Below are 19,090 nucleotides of genomic sequence, written 5' to 3'. Positions count from 1 at the left end.
TTACCATTTCCAAGGCATAAAAACAATATTTTATAGAAAATAGCTAATGTATATAATGCCCAAAAACTAAACTGGAACATTGTATGATTAGAATTCTCAAAACACAAGTAGATAACGGAGAATAAGTAATGTAGACCATATTGATTTCTGGCAGTGTCTTGCGGGAGAGGAGACTATTCTCCCTTTTTATTTCAGTTCAGCTATTAATGGGGTAGGGATAGCTAGCTTTACAAAGAGTTAGACCTGGAAATACTATTCCAAGTAATGGAGTCTAATAGGCTGCTACATTATTTCAAGTAAATGTTCAAAAATCAACTTCACAGGGTAGACTGATGATAGTTACTGGCCTCTGGGGAATGTAGACTGATGATAGTTACTGGCCTCTGGGGAATGTGCTGGGTCGGGGTGGGGGTGGTTGTCAACAAATTATTTACTCTAAGGGAAGAAAGGAAAAATAATTTTTCATATTAGATAGGAAGAGAGGATTATAAACTCATAGAAAACCATATAAATTTATACATATTTATATCTATATATAAATACAACATGTATACATAGGTATATGACATAAACCTTAATGAGTTTACCAGATTCCAGCTCAAATCTAGGAAACTTCAGGGTTAGGAAAACACACATTCAAAAGACTTGAATCTTTTCCCAGATTCTTTAGTTCTAAGATAAACTAAACAGTGGCACAAACTGTGAGAACATAAATCAATGAACAGAACAATGAAAAGAGCTGGCATAACAACCAAAATGAAAATGATCTGAATGTAACAGGCATCTCAGTCATCCAAAAAAAGGGTGTGGTATTAGATCCTATAATCTGCTTCTAGGGATAAGAATTTTACTGAATATTTACTTGGCTTTACTGTTTTGATCACTGTTAACTTTTAAAAATGGATATATAAACTTATCTAACTTGCCCACTTTTTGCAAGAAATTACTAAAGCAACTTATCTTTGTGATGCAAATAAATGACAGGTAGCATTACAAAGAAGCATACATTGCACAAGGACACAGCTATGTGATCCATGTGGGGTAAAGATAAAAGTGTGATAACATGAAACACTTACACCTACGAAGATGTGGATATTCCGTAGCCAATACTTTCACTTTACCTTTCGTGAAATTTATTTTGCTTTTCATGTTAATTGAAGTCAATCTGTGTTACTTTGTCACTTTTCAGTGCCAATGATAAAAATCTTCCTCTTCCCTATTCCAGGTTTAAGATCAGGAGTAGAAGCAGCAAGCACAAGTAAAGAGTCAAAAAATCATGATGATCATAAAGATAACATGAAAGATCATCATTAAGCTTCACAGGCCAAATCCCCAGAGGGAGACCTAACTATGTCGATTTTTGGATATTCTGTCAGCCTCCAGGGTGCCCGACACATATAGTATGTGGTCAATACACATTGTCTTCATTAGAATGCCCAATATTCATCTCAAATGCAACATGTCCAAAACTGACTTCCTCATCTTTCCCCATAAAACCTGTTCCCACTCATAGACTTCCCTATCTTAGTTGATGGTAAATCCACATTCTAGAACATAAACCATTTTGAAAATGTAGTTCGTTTTCAAGTCTGTAATAGTTTAGTAAATTTACGTATCTGAACATTGAGCACAGATGCAAGTTTTCGTTCCTTCCCCTTTGTTTTGTAAAGGTACAAGTAACTTCTATAAAAAAAGAAAAAGTGGGTTTATGATGTATTATCCACTTAATCACCAGTACTATTGCTTTCCTCTGAAATACTAGGAACTGGCTGAGAAGGCAGAACCTGTTGGTATGGTATGTATCCCAATAGACCAGGTATTGTAGGGAGTACCAACTGAGCACTAATTCCATTGCCCATAAGAGCAATGAGGGCTCCTTAGAGAAATGGCTCATCCTAGACTATAGTAAGGAATATAGAGGATGAATGTGGAGCATCTTGAAGGCCATTAGGAAGTGCTCAAAATCCTCCCAGCATTGATGGGGGTGTGTCAGAGAATATAGGAGCCAATTTTTCCAATTGAAAAAAAAGCTCCCAATGACCATAGCAAAAACATTTTGAACAAAATAAATAACACAGTATTGGATTATAACCCACAATATAAAATAAACACCCATGAGTGTATACTGATATAAGTGATTGAATAAATAAATGGAGAATAGACAAATTTCTCATGCAAAAGAATTCCAAATTTGTAACTATTTCTCCCTCAAGGGAGATAGACATGGAGCATTAGCCCCATGTACAATGACTTACTTCCAAAGAATTACAGGGTAGAAAGAGGCGAAAAAAAATAACTTCATAGTAAAGACAAATAATACTTCAGCCAGATTATCAAAATTTATATGTCATGACACAATGAGAAAAGAAATAAGAAGCAGGGTAATTTCTCCTCCTCACTACCATCTCTTCCACTTACGCATCAATTGCACAAATCTGGCCCTCTGTTAAATGTCAGATTTGAACTTTATGGCCCTTCCCCCATGTTCTGTTTTTTGGATTGTTTATTCTTTTACAGTACTTTGATTTTTCAGTTTTGGCTTATGAGGGAGTTTGCTCAACATGGATCCAAAAATGCTTTGCTTACACCACTTCTGAGAATTAAAAACAGACATGATGTAAGTATCAGGGTTGATTACTTCAGAACAAAATAAAACACACAAATTGTGAAAAGTTAAAAGCAAATTTGACCTTAATCTTTGTATATGCATATAGGTTGTGTAAAATTTTATAAGACTGGTTTCTAAAAGCAATAATCCTCATTAAGTAGTAAACTTTGCATTTAACCTAGTGTTTTATCTCTCAAAAATAATATACATTCCTCTTCAATTACTGTATTTTTCTGACAAACCTGATCAGTATATATTGTCAGTCTCAATAACTAAGCCCTCAAAAATCTATTTTCCCTACTTTGCTGTATATGTAGGTCTCATTTCATTTTTAAGGCCCCTCAACTAAGAAAGTTATTCTATAGGTTAAAAAAATATATTTTACTTTTACAGTAATTAAATGTATATATCCTCAGAGAATACATTTTCTTCTATGTTTCACTATTATGGTCCACACAAGTTATATACACATTTCTATATTGAGATATCTTGTTCAGGATATCACGATCTATAGCATTATAGAGAAATTGACAGGCAATTTTCTGGCACATAAAGACCAGGCACACTTTCTTTACTAATGCCAACAATGATGTTGTTTGGGGACTTTAATGTAAAACTACAGTTAACCTCACTATATGCAGTTTTAAAAACCTACAGTTTTGTGAACACATAAGAAATCATAAATCCTAATATTTGTTCTGGACCTCTGTTGTTCATGGCACCAAAGTTTATCCCGCTATGGAAAGGAGTAAGAGTCTGTTGTGTATTAAAAAACTACTCAAGTTCAGCCTCTAACTATAGGCTTTGGCAGTTAAAAATAGTTACTCTTTAAACTTTTGGATTTTCTAGTTTCAAAAGGGGGTGGGGGAAAGACCCTTAAGAAATGTTTTCAAACAGTGAGGGTTCCTTAGTCTTCACAATTACTATGTGAAGGTATTGGAGGAAAAAACCCGTCTTGCTTCATACTCTCAATTGGTAGCAATCGACATAACATGACTCTTAGAAACCAAAATATTTTACGTGTCCAAAGGAAATGAGAATGTTTTGCAAATCACTGCAGGAATCATAAACAGGGGAGAAGGCAGAGGAATCCAGGGATATGCCATAACACAACAGTCTGAAATGGGGCCAGGTAGAAGAGTGGAAAGAATTATGCCTATGGCAAGTGCAAGTTCATAAACCCCAGTTTCTCAGGTTATAAGGGGCATCTGCATTCCCACGATGGCTAGTGGTCACAATACTGGACTTATACCAAAAGTTGCTATTAGGTTTTTTTTTGGTTCTGGTTCGGCTTTTTATATGCTAGCTGTCTCTTCTCATTGTCACCTGAATGAGGTCTCTGCTGACATCCCTGGCGATGATATCTTTTACCATCAGTAATTCGTCTAAACCCATTAAATGTCTGGCACAGATAATACTAATAGCCAAGGGTCAAGACGTTTAATTCTTTGCCTAAAAGTTGCTGTTGTTAACAGCTCCCTGCCTATGGATCTGACTCAGAGAGAAATATGTCACTGACCCACCAACCTTGACTTGATGGTAAGGGCACTTCTCCCCTGAAAACTGACAGACTAATTTGAAAGAGAGAGGACTGCTGCTGAAAAGTCAAGGAAGCAAGCCACATACACTGAATTAGGTAAGACTGGAGATTAACATTTGAACTTGGCAAGAATAGAGCCTATGATAGGAAGGACAACAACTGAATCTTGGCTGGTGCCAATGCTCAAAGGAAATTGATAAATCCCGAATTTTCTATTTATGTGTTCCTACATAGTTTGTGATAAATTTCTAAGCACTGCTAAAGTAACTCTTACTATGTCAACTTGAAGGGAATCTGGTGTATTATATATGAATTAGCATATATCCAAAGAGATAGAAACATATTTAAGACTAAATAAAATACCTTAAGCTTGTGAAAGGTCCCGCTGAGTTAAGGAAGAAACTATAAAACACTTTCTTTCAGAGTACTTTCCACTTCTGATGGCACAGATTCAACATTTTGGAAAAAAAAACTTTCCGAAAGTTTGGAAAAACAGTTTGGAAAGCTTAACAACTATATACCAAGAGAAGAAGTCACGATTCCCTTAATTCTAACTTGGAGAGAATTCTGTAAGAATGAGAAGACAGTTCAGTTTTCATGTATATTGTTCTAAATTCATCTCCTCTTTTACGGACCCCAGTAGTTTCAGAGATGCGCTTTAAAGTAGAGTACCTTCTGTTTTCATCACTTTTGACAAGTATGAAGCTTTTCATCATTACAGATGAACATAAATTCCAGCCTATGTTCTGGAGATAAAGAATCCCTCCCATGAGTATCTTACAGGCCACCGTGATTACCAGGTTACTGGATCTTCTAATCTCAGTAAGTGGAAAACTACAGGATAAGAATTTCAAATCATTCACTGAGCCAGATTAAGAAAGAAGAAAAGTGAGAGCTTTAAAAGCACTTGACTAGTACTGTCTACAGTTAGTCATAACAAAAGCAAAGATATGCATCTCCTTTATTTTCTCCACCACCTTCACTGTTTGACAATAGGCAAAACAACACCAAGCCTTTGAGGAAGCCATCATGATTCACACTACATGTGTTTTGTCACATCCTGACGGTGAGAAGAGTAGGAATAAACTCTCCTCTCAACAAACTCAAGGTCATCCAAAATTACTGATTTACTGTCCTGGAAATATTTAAAATGCTCCTTTGGTAGATTCCTAACCTATTACATCATGCTTTAAGTTGACAACAGACTGGTAGGAAAAAAGACAAGAACAGTACAAGTCCCAAGTAGTCAATCTTCTGGGACTGTATTTTTTGCCCAGGAACCACATCCATTTCCTGAATTTGACTATTATCTATGTGCTGATGACACCCAAATCTCTATATGGACACAGACCTTCTTCCAAGTTCCAGACCCACAAGTACAACTATGTAGTGAACATCCCCACCTGAATTTCTCTTCAGCAACTCAAAAGAGGTAAGTCTAAATTTGAACCTGTGTTACCTTTTCCCAAAACTTGCTCTTTTCCTCCTTCCCCTTTCTCATCTACTTTCTTATCCAAACCAGAAACCTGGAATTTTTCTCTCTAATTCACTCCTAAATCCAATCAATTTCAAGTGCTAATACTTCACTCAATCCTGTGCTCTGTCACTGCCAGGCTTTCATCATGACTTGCCTGGACTATTACAATGGACTTCTAAGTAACTGGTTTGTCTCCAGCACTGTCAGCCCCCTCAGACCCTTCTCTCCACTGCTGCCAGAGTGATGTTTCTCAAATTCAAAACAGATTGTGTCTCTTCTTAAAACACTTCATATGATAGTTGACCGTAGAGTACCCCTGGGATAAAAATATATGTTTATAAAAAATAAAAAATTATATATAAAAAAAAAAACCACTTCATGACTTTCCACTGCTTGTAACACACGAAGTAGAATGCATTTCAGCAGGCAGTCTACCTACCTCTCCAGCCTTCTCTCTTCCCTTCCACTTTGCATTTCCTTTGCACTTTAGACTCCTGCAGTAGTGAATTATTTGTAATGCTACAGAAACACCTCCTAAGCCTTCTGCACCCATGTCTTTGCACGTACTATGTTCTAAAAGTTCTCTGTGTCCTCATCTCCACTCCTCTGCTCCCTGACTGCCTGATGAATTACTTCCTCCACAATACCTAAAATCCTATTGATGAGTCCTCTTCTAAGACAAGTTTAATCATTTCCTTTCTTGTATTACTTCCTATGTCATAATACTTCTAACCTCCTATCCAATATTATTGTGCATTTAACCAAGGTATAGAAGGAACACATCAAAACCCTTACAATTATTACAAATACTTACTTACACTTCTGCTTCCCCAGGACTGTGATTCATTAAGGGCACGGACAATTTTGTATTTAACTTTATAACCCAGATGCCTATAGCACAGCATTTGGCACACCGTATGCTCAGTAAGTATTGGCTATTCTTGAAGAGGATTCTAAAGTTTATTCTACTACCAAAGCAGGAGTGCACACCATTATACCCAGAGTTATTTATCCTGTAAAAGTCACACAAACTGATAATATATCAACAGAAATATATCCTTGTCAAACGATCAATCAGATGATTGAAATATTCTTTTTCTCTGTAAGTCTGTTTTGGTACCTTCAGAAATCCAAAGGTTGTCACTCGGAAAATATTTTTAAAACTATCTGTAGGTGCACCTGGGTGGCTCAGAGGGTTAAGCCTCTGCCTTCAGCTCAGGTCATGGTCTCAGGGTCCTGGGATCAAGGCCCACATGGGCCTCTCTGCTCAGCAGGTAGCCTGCTCCACCACGCCTGCCTGCCTCTCTACCTACTTGTGATTTCTCTCTCTGTGTCAAATAAATAAATAAAATCTTTAAAAAAAAAACAAAAAAACAAGATGTAGATTCCTAACATATTACATCATGCTTTAAGTTGACAACAGACTGGTAGGAAAAAAGAACAGTACGAGTCCCAAGTAGTCAATCTTCTGGGACTGTATTTTTTGCCCAGGAACCACATCCATTTCCTGAATTTGACTATTCTCTATGTGCTGATGACACCCAAATCTGTATATGGACACAGACCTTCTTCCAAGTTCCAGATCCACAATTACAACTATGTAGTGAACATCCCCAGGACCCTGAGACCATGACCTCTGTATAGCTTAAAATACCACAACTGCTCTAATATTGGATCTCTAATGGGAGAAAGTTATAGCCAATGGTAACTGGCCAATGGTATTGGTATCATGGCTGTGGTTTGTGTATACACACACACACACACATTTTTACATAAGTGTCCCATCTACTTCCCCAGAGACTGGTTTATTTCTCTGCAGTATTTCCCACGTATTGTGTCTGCCCAACAGGCATGTAATCCTTTTCTAATGACAATGGTGGGGTTGACAGGGAGGCTGCCATAGTGAAAAGAATACTAGCCAGGAGCTAATACTCCTCACTGGCTGTGATAAAAAGTAAAAAAATGCAGTCCTTGTCCTGAATGAGCTTATATATAAAGGAGAAAAGGAAGAGGAAGTAAAACTTTTGAGGACTTATTATGCATGACCTGGATTTTGGCATTTGATATAAATTATCTAATTTAGTCCTCACAAAAACTCATATTGATAAAATCATTATTTTTAAAATTAATTTATTTATTTTCAGCACAACAGTATTCATTATTTTTTCACCACACCCAGTGCTCCATGCAATCCGTGCCCTCTATAATACCCACCACCTGGTTCCCCCAACCTCCCATCCCACCCCCGCCACTTCAAACCCCTCAGATTGTTTTTCAGAGTCAATAGTCTCTCTTGATTCACCTCCCCTTCCAATTTACCCCAACTCCCTTCTCCTAACTCCCCATGTCCTCCATGCTTTTTGTTATGCTGATAGGATCATTATTATCTCTGTTCTTTTTTTTTTCCAAAAATTTCTTATTTATTTATTTACTTGACAGAGAGAGACAGATCACAAGTAGGCAGAGAGAGAGGGGAAGCAGGCTCCCCGCCATATCTCTGTTTTATAGGTAAGGGAACTACCTCAGAATAATTTGCTCAAGAACACACAGCTAATATGTGGCAGTGCCACTATCAGTATCTAGGTTAAGAATCCTCAGCTTTATTCTTTTTTTTTTTTTTTTTTTTAAAGATTTTATTTATTTATTTGAGAGAGAGACAGTGAGAGAGAGCATGAGTGAGGAGAAGGTCAGAGGGAGAAGCAGACTCCCCGTGGAGCTGGGAGCCCGATGCGGGACTCGATCCCGGGACTCCGGGATCATGACCTGAGCCGAAGGCAGTCGTCCAACCAACTGAGCCACCCAGGCGTCCCTCCTCAGCTTTATTCTATACTGCAAACATTTTGCACGTGAAATCTGAAAGAAGAAACTTAAAAACTGATACTCAAAATTGTATATATATCCATCCCACTGATCTTCAAACAAATGCACAATATAAAAATTCTTTTTTACAACTCAGTGAAATGCAGTGACTTGGAGCTCAGGCTCTAGAGTCAAGACTGCCTCAAGTGCCATCCAAGTTCTACCACATGTGAGCTGTGTTTCCCTGGTTACTTACTCACTCAGAACTTCAGTTTTTGTATCCATGAAATAGAGAGAGTGGTACTATTTTATAAGGTGAATATGAAGATTAAATTAGATAATACTTACAAAATCCTTAATAAATACCAATACTAGCAAATTAACAGCAACAAAACTCACAAAGAAAAAAAAAACTTACAAAAAGAGTATTACTTACAGAAGCCAGTAATCTTCCATCTTCCTTCATGGCAAGATAGCGATTTGCACATACTCCTTTGATGGACACAACCCCTCTCTCTTCTGCTTGAAGTTGCAGTTTGACTGTAATGGAAAAAAATCACCTTTGTGGCATCACAGAAAAAACACCTGTCTGCACATTTACATGATATGAAGACAGGGGCAGCCAGCCTAATCCACTCGGGAGGGTTGGCAAGGTGGGGGGCCGGGGATGGGTGTCAATTAGATCATATCAGGATGAGATGCAGAACCTTTAGAACATGAGTACCTGTAGAATCTCTTCTCACTGTATAATATGTATAATAGTATCAGTGAGAAGAGTAGCAGAATGGAGAATGTTTTCCCTTGTGCAGTTAGCTTCCACTTGGCCCTGTTAACTGCTTACATGTTTTAAAGAAGTGAACATATTTTAAAGTACATAAAAATGTAGGGGCACCTGGGTGGCTCAGTCAGTTAAACCACCGACTCTTGCTTTCACTTCAGGTCAAACTGTCAGGGTCCTAGGATTGAGCCTGGCTTCAGGCTCTGCACTCAGCGGGGAGTCTACTTGTGGATTTTCTCCCTCACTCTGCCTGTCCCCCTGCTCATGCTTTCTCTCCTTCTAATAAATAAATCTTTTTAAAAAATAAAAGTACATGAAAATGTAAACCACTTGTGAGAACTTCCAGAGTACTGCCTGAGTTTAAACTTTTTAAGAGTTGTGGTTTTTTGGTTTTTTTTTTTTTTTTGAGAGAAAGAGCAAGTGCACATCCTTGCAGGGTAGTGGGGTAGAGGGAGGGGCAGAGGAAGAGGAAGAGAATCTTAAGCAGACTCCACACTGAGTGCAGAGCCTGACCCAGACTCAATCTCAAGACCCTGAGCTCATGACCTGAGCTGAAGTCAAGACCCCACACTTGACCAACTAAGTCACCCCAGTGCCCCTTTTAAGATATTTTTAACTAATTTTTCACAAATAAAATATAATCTAATTGATCACTATTATCTTTTGGTTTCTATTTCCTTGCGTTTCTACACATATTGTTTCTACCTTCCCCTTTAATACAATACCAATGCATTTATCTTTCTTTACAGATGGGTTGTGAGGTATACCTATATTTTTTTGCAAATATCTATCCCATGAAAAAACAAAATGCTCATACTTGATTTGCTTTTACAGTATTTTTAAAGATTTTCAGAATGTAAGATCCTGAAGAGGATAACCTATTATACTGTGTTATCAATATTAAGCATATTATAGGGGAAAAAACAGATATTACATGATTATGATTATTCCATGAGGATAATTATCTAATTCAAATAAAAATGAATTTAACAGCTTCTGTTTTTGCTATTCAGAGGTAGCAATGCCCTGCCTAAATAATATTCTCCAAAATGTATTTTAGTTAATAGAGGTTACATTAAAAAAGGGGTTCTGGGGCTAAATAAATTTAGGAAATTCTTGGTTAAGCCAAGTTAACTCTTTATTGCCAAACTCAGACCTTTGCTACTTATAACCTGCATTATATACCTTATAAATCACCATAAAGGGGTCAAGTATACATTGTTTATAAAATTTACCTGGTCTCAGAATGAATTTTTTCATAGGAGATTCTTGAAAGCAATAGAAAAGAAGCTAGGAGATTCTTGAAAGCCATAGAAAAGAAGCAGTCAATATTCAAATGTTTAGAAATTATAATATTAATCAAATAAGATTAGAAACAAAGTAAGTTAATTTTCCCAGGTATTTTCAGGTATGAGTGGAATGGACTCAAACAGGACATGAAAAAGCGAGGTTTGAAAAATTCTGAAATTATTAGCTTTGTTAGATACTATTATGTCACTGTAATTACGTTTTTAAATTTTCTGTATCAGGCAAAGCAATCTACGGGTAAAACAAGACATAACATCTGGGATTAACTTTAAAATATTTTAGCAATCAAAAATAAATACTCTAGCAGACGCTCAACTGTTTTTATAAAGTGGTCAGGATAAAAAAGATCTTGATTAACCTATGTCAACAGTTACTAGAAGCATGGGAGTTTATTTTTCTACTTGCACTACTTACTTTATGAATGTTTGAGAATTTACATAAAGAAAAAAAATCTATCGAACATTCAATGCCTGACTCTCCTCTGTGTACCAGTCACTCCTAGATTTCAGAGAGCATAGGATTAAGTAAACCTGCACTTACCAGACAAAATTCTTCTACAGAATCTTAAAAGATAATATAAGGTAAAAGAAATACAATCAAAACATGAAAACTAAACCAAGGAGAGCATAAAGTCTTTTTCTTAACATCTCAGAGTGTAAAAAATAAGCTTTATTTGTAACAAATAAAACCAAAATTATCTTAATGAGTATGACCAAACCTTGTATACAGCTCTAAAGTGATCCAGATAAGCCATATTAATTATGAATGTATTTGTATCTCTTTTTAACTCAGAAGGCTACATAAATGCTCATGAGGCAAGACTGCGTCATCACTATACTTTCTTTTGATGCTTTATCAGTAAAGTCTAGCCTACCTGTAGGTCACCATCATTAAGTATGTATTACTGGCCATAAGAAAGATTATGTATATTAATGTGGGGCCAATACCAGCGACTTAATACCTAAAGCAAATACCATCATTCATTTACTCATTGACCTTTCACAGATTCCTTGGGTATTCCACACTAGGTGATTATCACTCAATAAGCCACTAAAAAGTAAACATTAGCTGTAGATGCTCAAAAAAATGTTTGCATTGCCATATAATTATAAAAAAAAATACACTTTAAAAATAACCACAGCCTAAAACAAGCTTCATAAATTGTCTTTAAAACCCCATTAAAGCTGAGATGCAAAGTAACCTAAATGAACTATTTTTCACATACAAATGATCTCTTCCCAAAAAAGAGATGCCTACCTGCTTTTATCTCTGACAGGAGAAAGAATAAACCTGCCAAAAGGGAAGTATGGAGAAACCAGCTAAAACTTTATTAACTTTTAATAGCTGTTGATGTGAGGAATTAGAGTTCTGAGGAGCTCTAACCAAAGAACAACTCCATACCCACCTGTGAGTTCCCTGCACAGAGTTTGCACCTAGTACACAACCACCACACATCAAAGGCTGGGACAAAACAGAAGGGCTGGGAAATATTCCTGAAGTACCCCCAGGCCTTTGCTGAGTGCAAAGCAGCAGTTCCTTGAAGGCTTGGAACAGGACAACCTCTGAATAAGATCCCTCTGACAAGCACTGAGCCTTCACCAAATGCAAAGCAGGATCAAGAGAGATCTTCTGGGCGCCTGAGTGGCTCAGTGGGTTAAAGCCTCTGCCTTCAGCTCAGGTCATGATCTCAGGGTCCTGGGATAGAGCCCCAAATCGGGCTCTCTGCTCAGCAGGGAGCCTGCTTCCTCCTCTCTCTCTCTCTCAGCCTACTTGTGACCTGTCTATCAAATAAATAAAATCTTAAAAAAAAAAAAAAAAAAAAGAGAGAGAGAGAGAGAGAGATCTTCCAAGACAAGCCAGAGGTTGAGTTCAAGAGCAAGACTAACTCCTGACCTACCCAAACAGTTGGCAGCTGGGCTATAAGGCAAAATAGAATATTAAAAAACAAAACAAAACAAAAACTATTCAATTAACCCATAAGAAGGAAGTAAAAGAAATACTAGAGAAAGAATAGATGGGGAAATTAGAAAACAAATTCCAGGATGGCAGATTAAACCCAACATTATCAATAATTACACTAAATGTAAACAAACCTTTACATTTAAGGGAAAAAACCGTCAACTGTGTTGTTGATAATAAGAAAAGCACTTTAAATACAAAGACAAAGGCAGGGTGAAAGTAAAAACGTGGGGGGGATGCACACCTTAAGTATAAGAATACTGTTATGTCTATATTAATATCTGATAATGTGGACTTCAAGGCAAGTAATATGGAAATGAAGAAGTGATTGCAGATGATAAGAGGTCAGATACACCAAGAAGACATAATAATCTTAGATATGTAGCACCTAATAATAGAACCCTAAAATATCTTAAGCAAAAATTGACTAAATCAATAAGAATATGGAATGTATGAATAACATTATTTACCAACTAGGGCACGTGGGTGGCTCAGTGGGTTAAGCCTCTGCCTTCGGCTCGGGTCATGATCTCAGGGTACTGGGATTGAGCCCTGCATCGGACTCTCTGCTCAGCGGGGAGCCTGCTTCCCCCTCTCTCTCTGTCTGGCTCTCTGTCTACATTTGATCTCTCTCTGTCAAATAAATAAATAAAATCTTTAAAAAAGTTATCTACCAACTTGACCTTTTTCTTTTTACATCATGTATCTTTCATTCACCTGAGACTTTATTCTCTTAACATCACAGTCATTTGAAAATTGTGCAAAAAAAATTTAACTGCCAGCATTGTAAGCTCTTCTAGGCTTATTGCCTAGTGAAGTTGAATTGTTCAAATCAGTTAACTCCAGCTGACAAGTTTTTTTTCTAAAGTCACTATAACACTAAGTAATATCAAAGGCTCTTACCCTGAACTATTGGTGCTCCTGGTTCCTTTATTTTTAACAATCTATAATAACGCATATATAATTCATTTAAAATGTACAAATGTACATACAATTAAATTGTTTTAGTATAGTCAGAGTTGTGCAACCATTACTACAATCAATTTTAGAATATTTTCATCATCCCATACCCATGCCCTTTAGTACTCACCTCCCATGTTCCCAGATACCACCATCCCCAGGCTTAGGCTACCACTAATCTACTTCCTGTTTCTATAGATTTTCCTATTCTGGATATTTCATATAAATGGAGTCATGCTGCAATATATGGTCTTTTATGACTGACTTCTTTCACTTAGCATAAGGTTTTCAAGGTTCATCCATGTGGTAGCCATTACTTCCTTTTTTCTGCCAAATAACATTCCATTGAATAGATGAACCACATGTGATTTACCTCCGTTGGTTGATGAACATTTGTTTTGTCTTCAGTTTGGGGCTACTATGAATTAGACTGCTGTGAACATGCTACAGAAGATTTTGGGTAGACATATTTACATTTCTTCTGGATATACATCGAAAATTCAAATTACTAAATCATATGGTGACTATGGTGAATCATTTAGGAACTGTTGGACTTTTCAAGGCAACCATTTTACATTCCCACTAGAAATTGAGGGTTCCAGTTTCTTCACATCCAGACCACGTTTGTTATAGTTTGTGTTTTGGGTTTTTGTTCTTGGTAGGTTTTTTTTCCCTGTTTTTCTGTCTCTGTTTCTGTTTTTATTATAGCCAACCTACTTGGGTGTGAAGTGATACCTCATAGTTTTGAAATGCATTTTTCTGATGGGTAATATAATAGGCATCTTTTCATGTACTCTTTGGTTGTTTGTATATCTTCTTCAGAGAAATAGCTATTCAGATCCTTGGCTTATTTTTAAATTAGGTTGTCTTTTTATCATTGAGTTGTTAAGACACAATTACTCTAGACACAAATCTTTAATCAGATATCTAATTTGCAAATATTTTCTCCCATCCTCTGGGTTGAATTTCCACTCTCTTGATGTTGTCCTTTGAAGTAGAAACACTTTCAATTTTCATGAAATTCAATTTATCAATTTTGTTATTATTTGTGCTTTTATTGTCCTAACCTAAGAAACCATTGCATAATCCAAGGTCATGAATGAAGATTTACAACTAAGCTTTTCCACTAGAGGTTTAGTTTTACCTTATCCAGATTTTGATTCATTTTGAGTTAACTTTTGTATGAGGGATGAAAATCCAACTTCACTCTTTTACATGTGAATATGCCCACCAAACTGACACTTAAAGATCACTACACCTAAACAAAATATGCATTCTTTTTATATACTGACCATATTATATACTGACCATAAAACAAGTCTCAATACATTTAAAAGGATTAAAAATCAAACAAAGTAGTATATTAGAAATAAGTAACAGTAAGTTAGAGATTAAGCAATACATTAAAAAAAAAAAAGAAAGAAAGAAAGAAAAGAAAACATAACCACAGATAAATACAAAGGAAATTAGAAAACATTTCCCAATTGCCTGATAATATAACCTCAACATGCTTAAAGGGAAAGCTACAGTTTTTGGTATTTATATTAAAAAAAAGCAAAGAATGTGAGAATCAAAGCCTCTATGATGAGAACTAGAAAAATATCTTTTTTTTTTTTTGCCATATTACTACTTTATATTATATATTTAATTCCAGTTAAGATAGTGTTATATTAGCTTCAGGTGTACGGTATAATAATTCAGCATTTCCATACATCACCCTGTGCTCATCACAAGTGTGCTCCTTAATCCCCATCACCTACTTCACCCATCCCCCCACTCACCTCCCCTCTGGTAGCCAAATTGTTCCCTATTATTAAGAGAAACAACTACAAAAAGATTTTTTTTTAAGATTTTATTGATTTGTCAGAGAGACCGAGACAGAGGGAGCACAAGCAGGAAAAGAGGCAGGCAGAGGGAGAAACAGGCTCCCTGCTGAGCAGGGAGCCCAATGCAGAACTCAGTCCCAGGATCCTGGGATCATGACCTGAGCAGAAGGCAGCAGCTTAACAAACTGAGCCACGCAGGCATCCCTATGAGAAGATTTCTAATTAAGATCTCTAATTTCAATTAGAAATTTTAAAAAGCCCAAAGTAACAGCAGAGGGAATACTTACTATGTAAAAATTATACACTTGACTATATACAGACTAGTAGAGAACTATCCCAAAGAGTTACCAGTTATGGAATAATGAAACAAAAATATTTTATTTTCATATAACTTTTGATATTTTGAAATTTTTCTTCATTGGAGAATTTTTCTTCATTCCTTTTATAGGAACATAATAATGTTAGCATTGTCAGCATTTTAAAATAATCTAGAATAAAATATAAGTGTGTACCATATTAAACACGACTATGGAAATAATCACATTCATGAGTTCATGAGTTCCAAGAGGGAGAGGACATTTCTCAATTAAAAGATATATAAGGGGAGCACCTGGGTGGCTCAGTCATTAAGTGTCTGCCTTCAGCTCAGGGCATGATCCCAAGGTCCTGTTTTATGTGGTTTTCTATATCAATGATAAATATATGCTATTTTTAAAAATCCACTACATTAAGAGACCTTTTTAAACTGGGCCTTGGACGCTGATTTAACCCAGATCATTTCAGCAAGCTGGAGACCACTCACAATATTAAGTTTTTGGATACATATAAGTCAACAATTTTGATAAACATAAACTTTTGGTGGCTTTCTAATGTTGATATTAAATCCAGTAAGATGAACTTGGAAAAACAGTGTGCTATCCAACTCTTTTTTATTTTTCCTGTTATACCAAAAAACAAAATAATACAAAAAAACCAAAAGCTGTAAACCACAACATTAAAGGATCTTATCACCAGGTGAGACCTTAGTGGTCAATTAGTCCCATCATTATACAGCTACATTTTAAATCTCATCTACAGTATCCAAGAGAAATAGCCATCTTGCTTTCACTTGAAAATCTTCAGCCAAGGAAAATTTATAGTCTTCCTAAAATGATTTGGCTATGTTAGCAAAGGAAAAGAAACTCTGATTATCCTAAATAAACCACTCAAATGTCCACGTGCTCGGATTATTAGCACTTGACAATTTATCTACGCAATATAACCAAAAAACCAAATTATTATTCCAGGGTTATTGTCACTGGCAAAATATTTTGGAACTCCCTTGGAATTTCCCCCAGAATTTGTACTGTTTTCTTTTGAATATCCTCAAGGATGATAAATCTTAAAATCATAAATACCAATTTGTTAGAGCTGTAAAGGACTTCAGAGATCTTCTAGTGTACCCTTCTCATTTATAAATAAGGAAGCTGACATTTAGAGAGTTCTGTCTCTGTTGAAAGATATCATTCTTGTAAACAGTCAAGTCTGTGTTTCCAAGAATGGTGAATATGTTTATTTATTCATTCAATAAACATTTATTAGTAACAGCTATGTGCCAGGTACTGTGCTAAGCAATAGGAAGTACAAAGCAAAATACATTGTTCTTTGACCTTGTAGAACATACAGTATTGTCAAAGAGTAGAGCAATGGTATACAGACATAACCAAACAAGCTCCATACTTTAAGTGCCAGGAGAGAAATGCAGGCAAACTACCTTTAGAGTTCTCAGAAGTAGCTATAACCCAGGCTAGGAAGTTAAAGGTTTCCTGGAAACAGTGACAACTGACTGGAGACCAAGGAAATTAGCAGGAGTTAGTCAGGAAAAGAGAGCAGGAACCAAAAAAAGAAAAAGTCCATATACAACTTCCAAAGAAGTAAGAGAAGAACACGGCATATCCAAGGGATGTCAGGTGATTAGGTAGAACTGGCACAGAGAGTGAGGTGTTGTATGTGCTGTGGAAAAGGGCATCATGGGACAAGACGAGATGGATAGGCCAGAATCTCTGGATAATATGTTAAGGAGTTTGATAGTGTGACATGATGAGAGCTTTTAATGAAATAGAATGGAGAGAAGCTGATAAATATGTGAGAAATGAAGGAAATAGAATTAATAGGAGCAGACATAAAGGGAGGGAAAGGAATGGAGGTGAGAGAAGGCAGAGAAGGAAGGAAAGGAAAAAAGAGCAAGGAAGAAAGGGAGGGAAGAGTTCAGAATGAGTCCCAGGTTTCTCTGTCTTGGATAACTGGGAGATTATGAAGATGACAAACGCAAGAGGAGGGACAAGAGAAGACAATGAGATGAGCTGCCTTAAGACATATTGGAAGTCTGTGGAAAATCCAGATAGAGATATTCCAAAGACAGTCATATGAACCTAGAGGTCAAAAAAGAAATCTATACTAGAAATCAAGATTTGGTAATTGTAGCAAACAAGTGAGTGCGGGGCACAGAGGCTACACCCAATCCACACAGGGAGATATAAAATGGATGAGAGCCTCCAGAACCATGTATATTAGGTGTGGATTAAGGACAAAGGATACAGTCTTGGGAAGCACCAACATTTCTAGGGGGAGTAAAGTGTGTAGAGTAAGTAGAGCCTGGGTAACAGTGGTCAGCCCAAGCGTACAGGAAGGTATACCTGATACCTACAGCACGCATGTGTGCATGCGCACACGCACATGGAAACTAAGGGACAAAACTTTTATTCTTTGAAGGTGATAAAATTTTCTACATTAAAAATCAAAGACTAAATGCAATGTGATATTCTAGACTGGATCCTGGAATAGAAAAAGGACATTAGTGGAAAAAATGGTAGAATCCAAATAAAGTTTGCAGCTTAGTTAACAGTAATGTTTCATATGATTTTTTTTTTTTTTTGACAAAAGTGCCGCAGTTATGTAAGAAGTTAACCTTAGGGAAAGCTGGATGAAGGGAAGGGTATAGGAGAACTCTAAAAATCTTTGCAACTCTTCCATAAATCTAAGACTAGTTCTAAATAATGTGTTCTAAATGTCAAAATAAAATACAAGTAAACCATTGGAAATAGTTCAGCAAGGCAGCTTGATAGAAAATATATAAAAATCAATTGAGTTTCTATAACTCACAACATGTAATTATTTCTTTAAAAGATATCATTTGTGATAATAACTAAAGGTTCCTAGGACACTTTTATGGAGAACATTATAAAACTTTATCAAAAGTCATTTTCAAAAGACTTAAAAGGGGAGGTATGAATGCTTATAAATGGGAAGATTCACTATAATGAAGGTGTCACTTCTCCCTTCAAATGGTCCATAAATTTAATGAAACCCCAAGGGAATAGTCAACGGTAGAAAACCAGGAAGAGTAAAAACCAATGGAAAGGGGACACCTGGGTGGCTCAGTGGGTTAAAGCCTCTGCCTTTGGCTCAGGGTCCTGGGATCAAGCCCCGAATCAGGCTCTCTGCAGCAGAGAGCCTGTTTCTTCCTCTCTCTGCCTGCCTCTCTGCCTACTTGTGATCTCTGTCTGTCAAATAAATAAATAATTTTTTTTTAAATCTTCAAAAAAAAAAAAAAAACCAACTGAAGACACAATTCAAGTGGGACCTTCAAATAAGGTCAAATGGTACAAAAGGAGATGGCTAACATGACTGAAAAGAATTCACTGGATTTAACCACAGTAAGAATTTGGGAACAGTGAATGCAAACAACTTCTTGAAGAAGTTTTCTATTGGCAACTGCACAGTGTTTCTTAGATGGGCTAGCATTAATGTTATTTTTCATTTAAATAATTTGAAATGAAAGCAAACAGAAACTCTC

At 36.4% G+C, this 19,090-nt stretch overlaps 1 protein-coding gene across 1 annotated transcript in view; it reads right to left on the bottom strand.

Moving 5' to 3' along the window:
• Positions 1–19,090, bottom strand: part of FGF2 (fibroblast growth factor 2) — a 65,906-nt gene that overhangs the window by 6,571 nt on the left and 40,245 nt on the right. The window contains exon 2 of the mRNA XM_004747965.3: positions 8,861–8,964. Within this exon, the coding sequence (XP_004748022.1) occupies positions 8,861–8,964 (104 nt within the window). The remainder of the gene's footprint in view (positions 1–8,860; positions 8,965–19,090) is intronic.

The sequence above is a fragment of the Mustela putorius genome, unplaced genomic scaffold (assembly GCF_011764305.1).
Source record: "Mustela putorius furo isolate JIRA1106 unplaced genomic scaffold, ASM1176430v1.1 tig00000721_pilon_pilon_pilon, whole genome shotgun sequence".
Classification (NCBI taxonomy): Eukaryota; Metazoa; Chordata; class Mammalia; order Carnivora; family Mustelidae; genus Mustela; species Mustela putorius.
The sequence above is the reverse complement of the archived record's forward strand: the minus strand, read 5'-3'. Positions and strand labels throughout refer to the sequence as shown.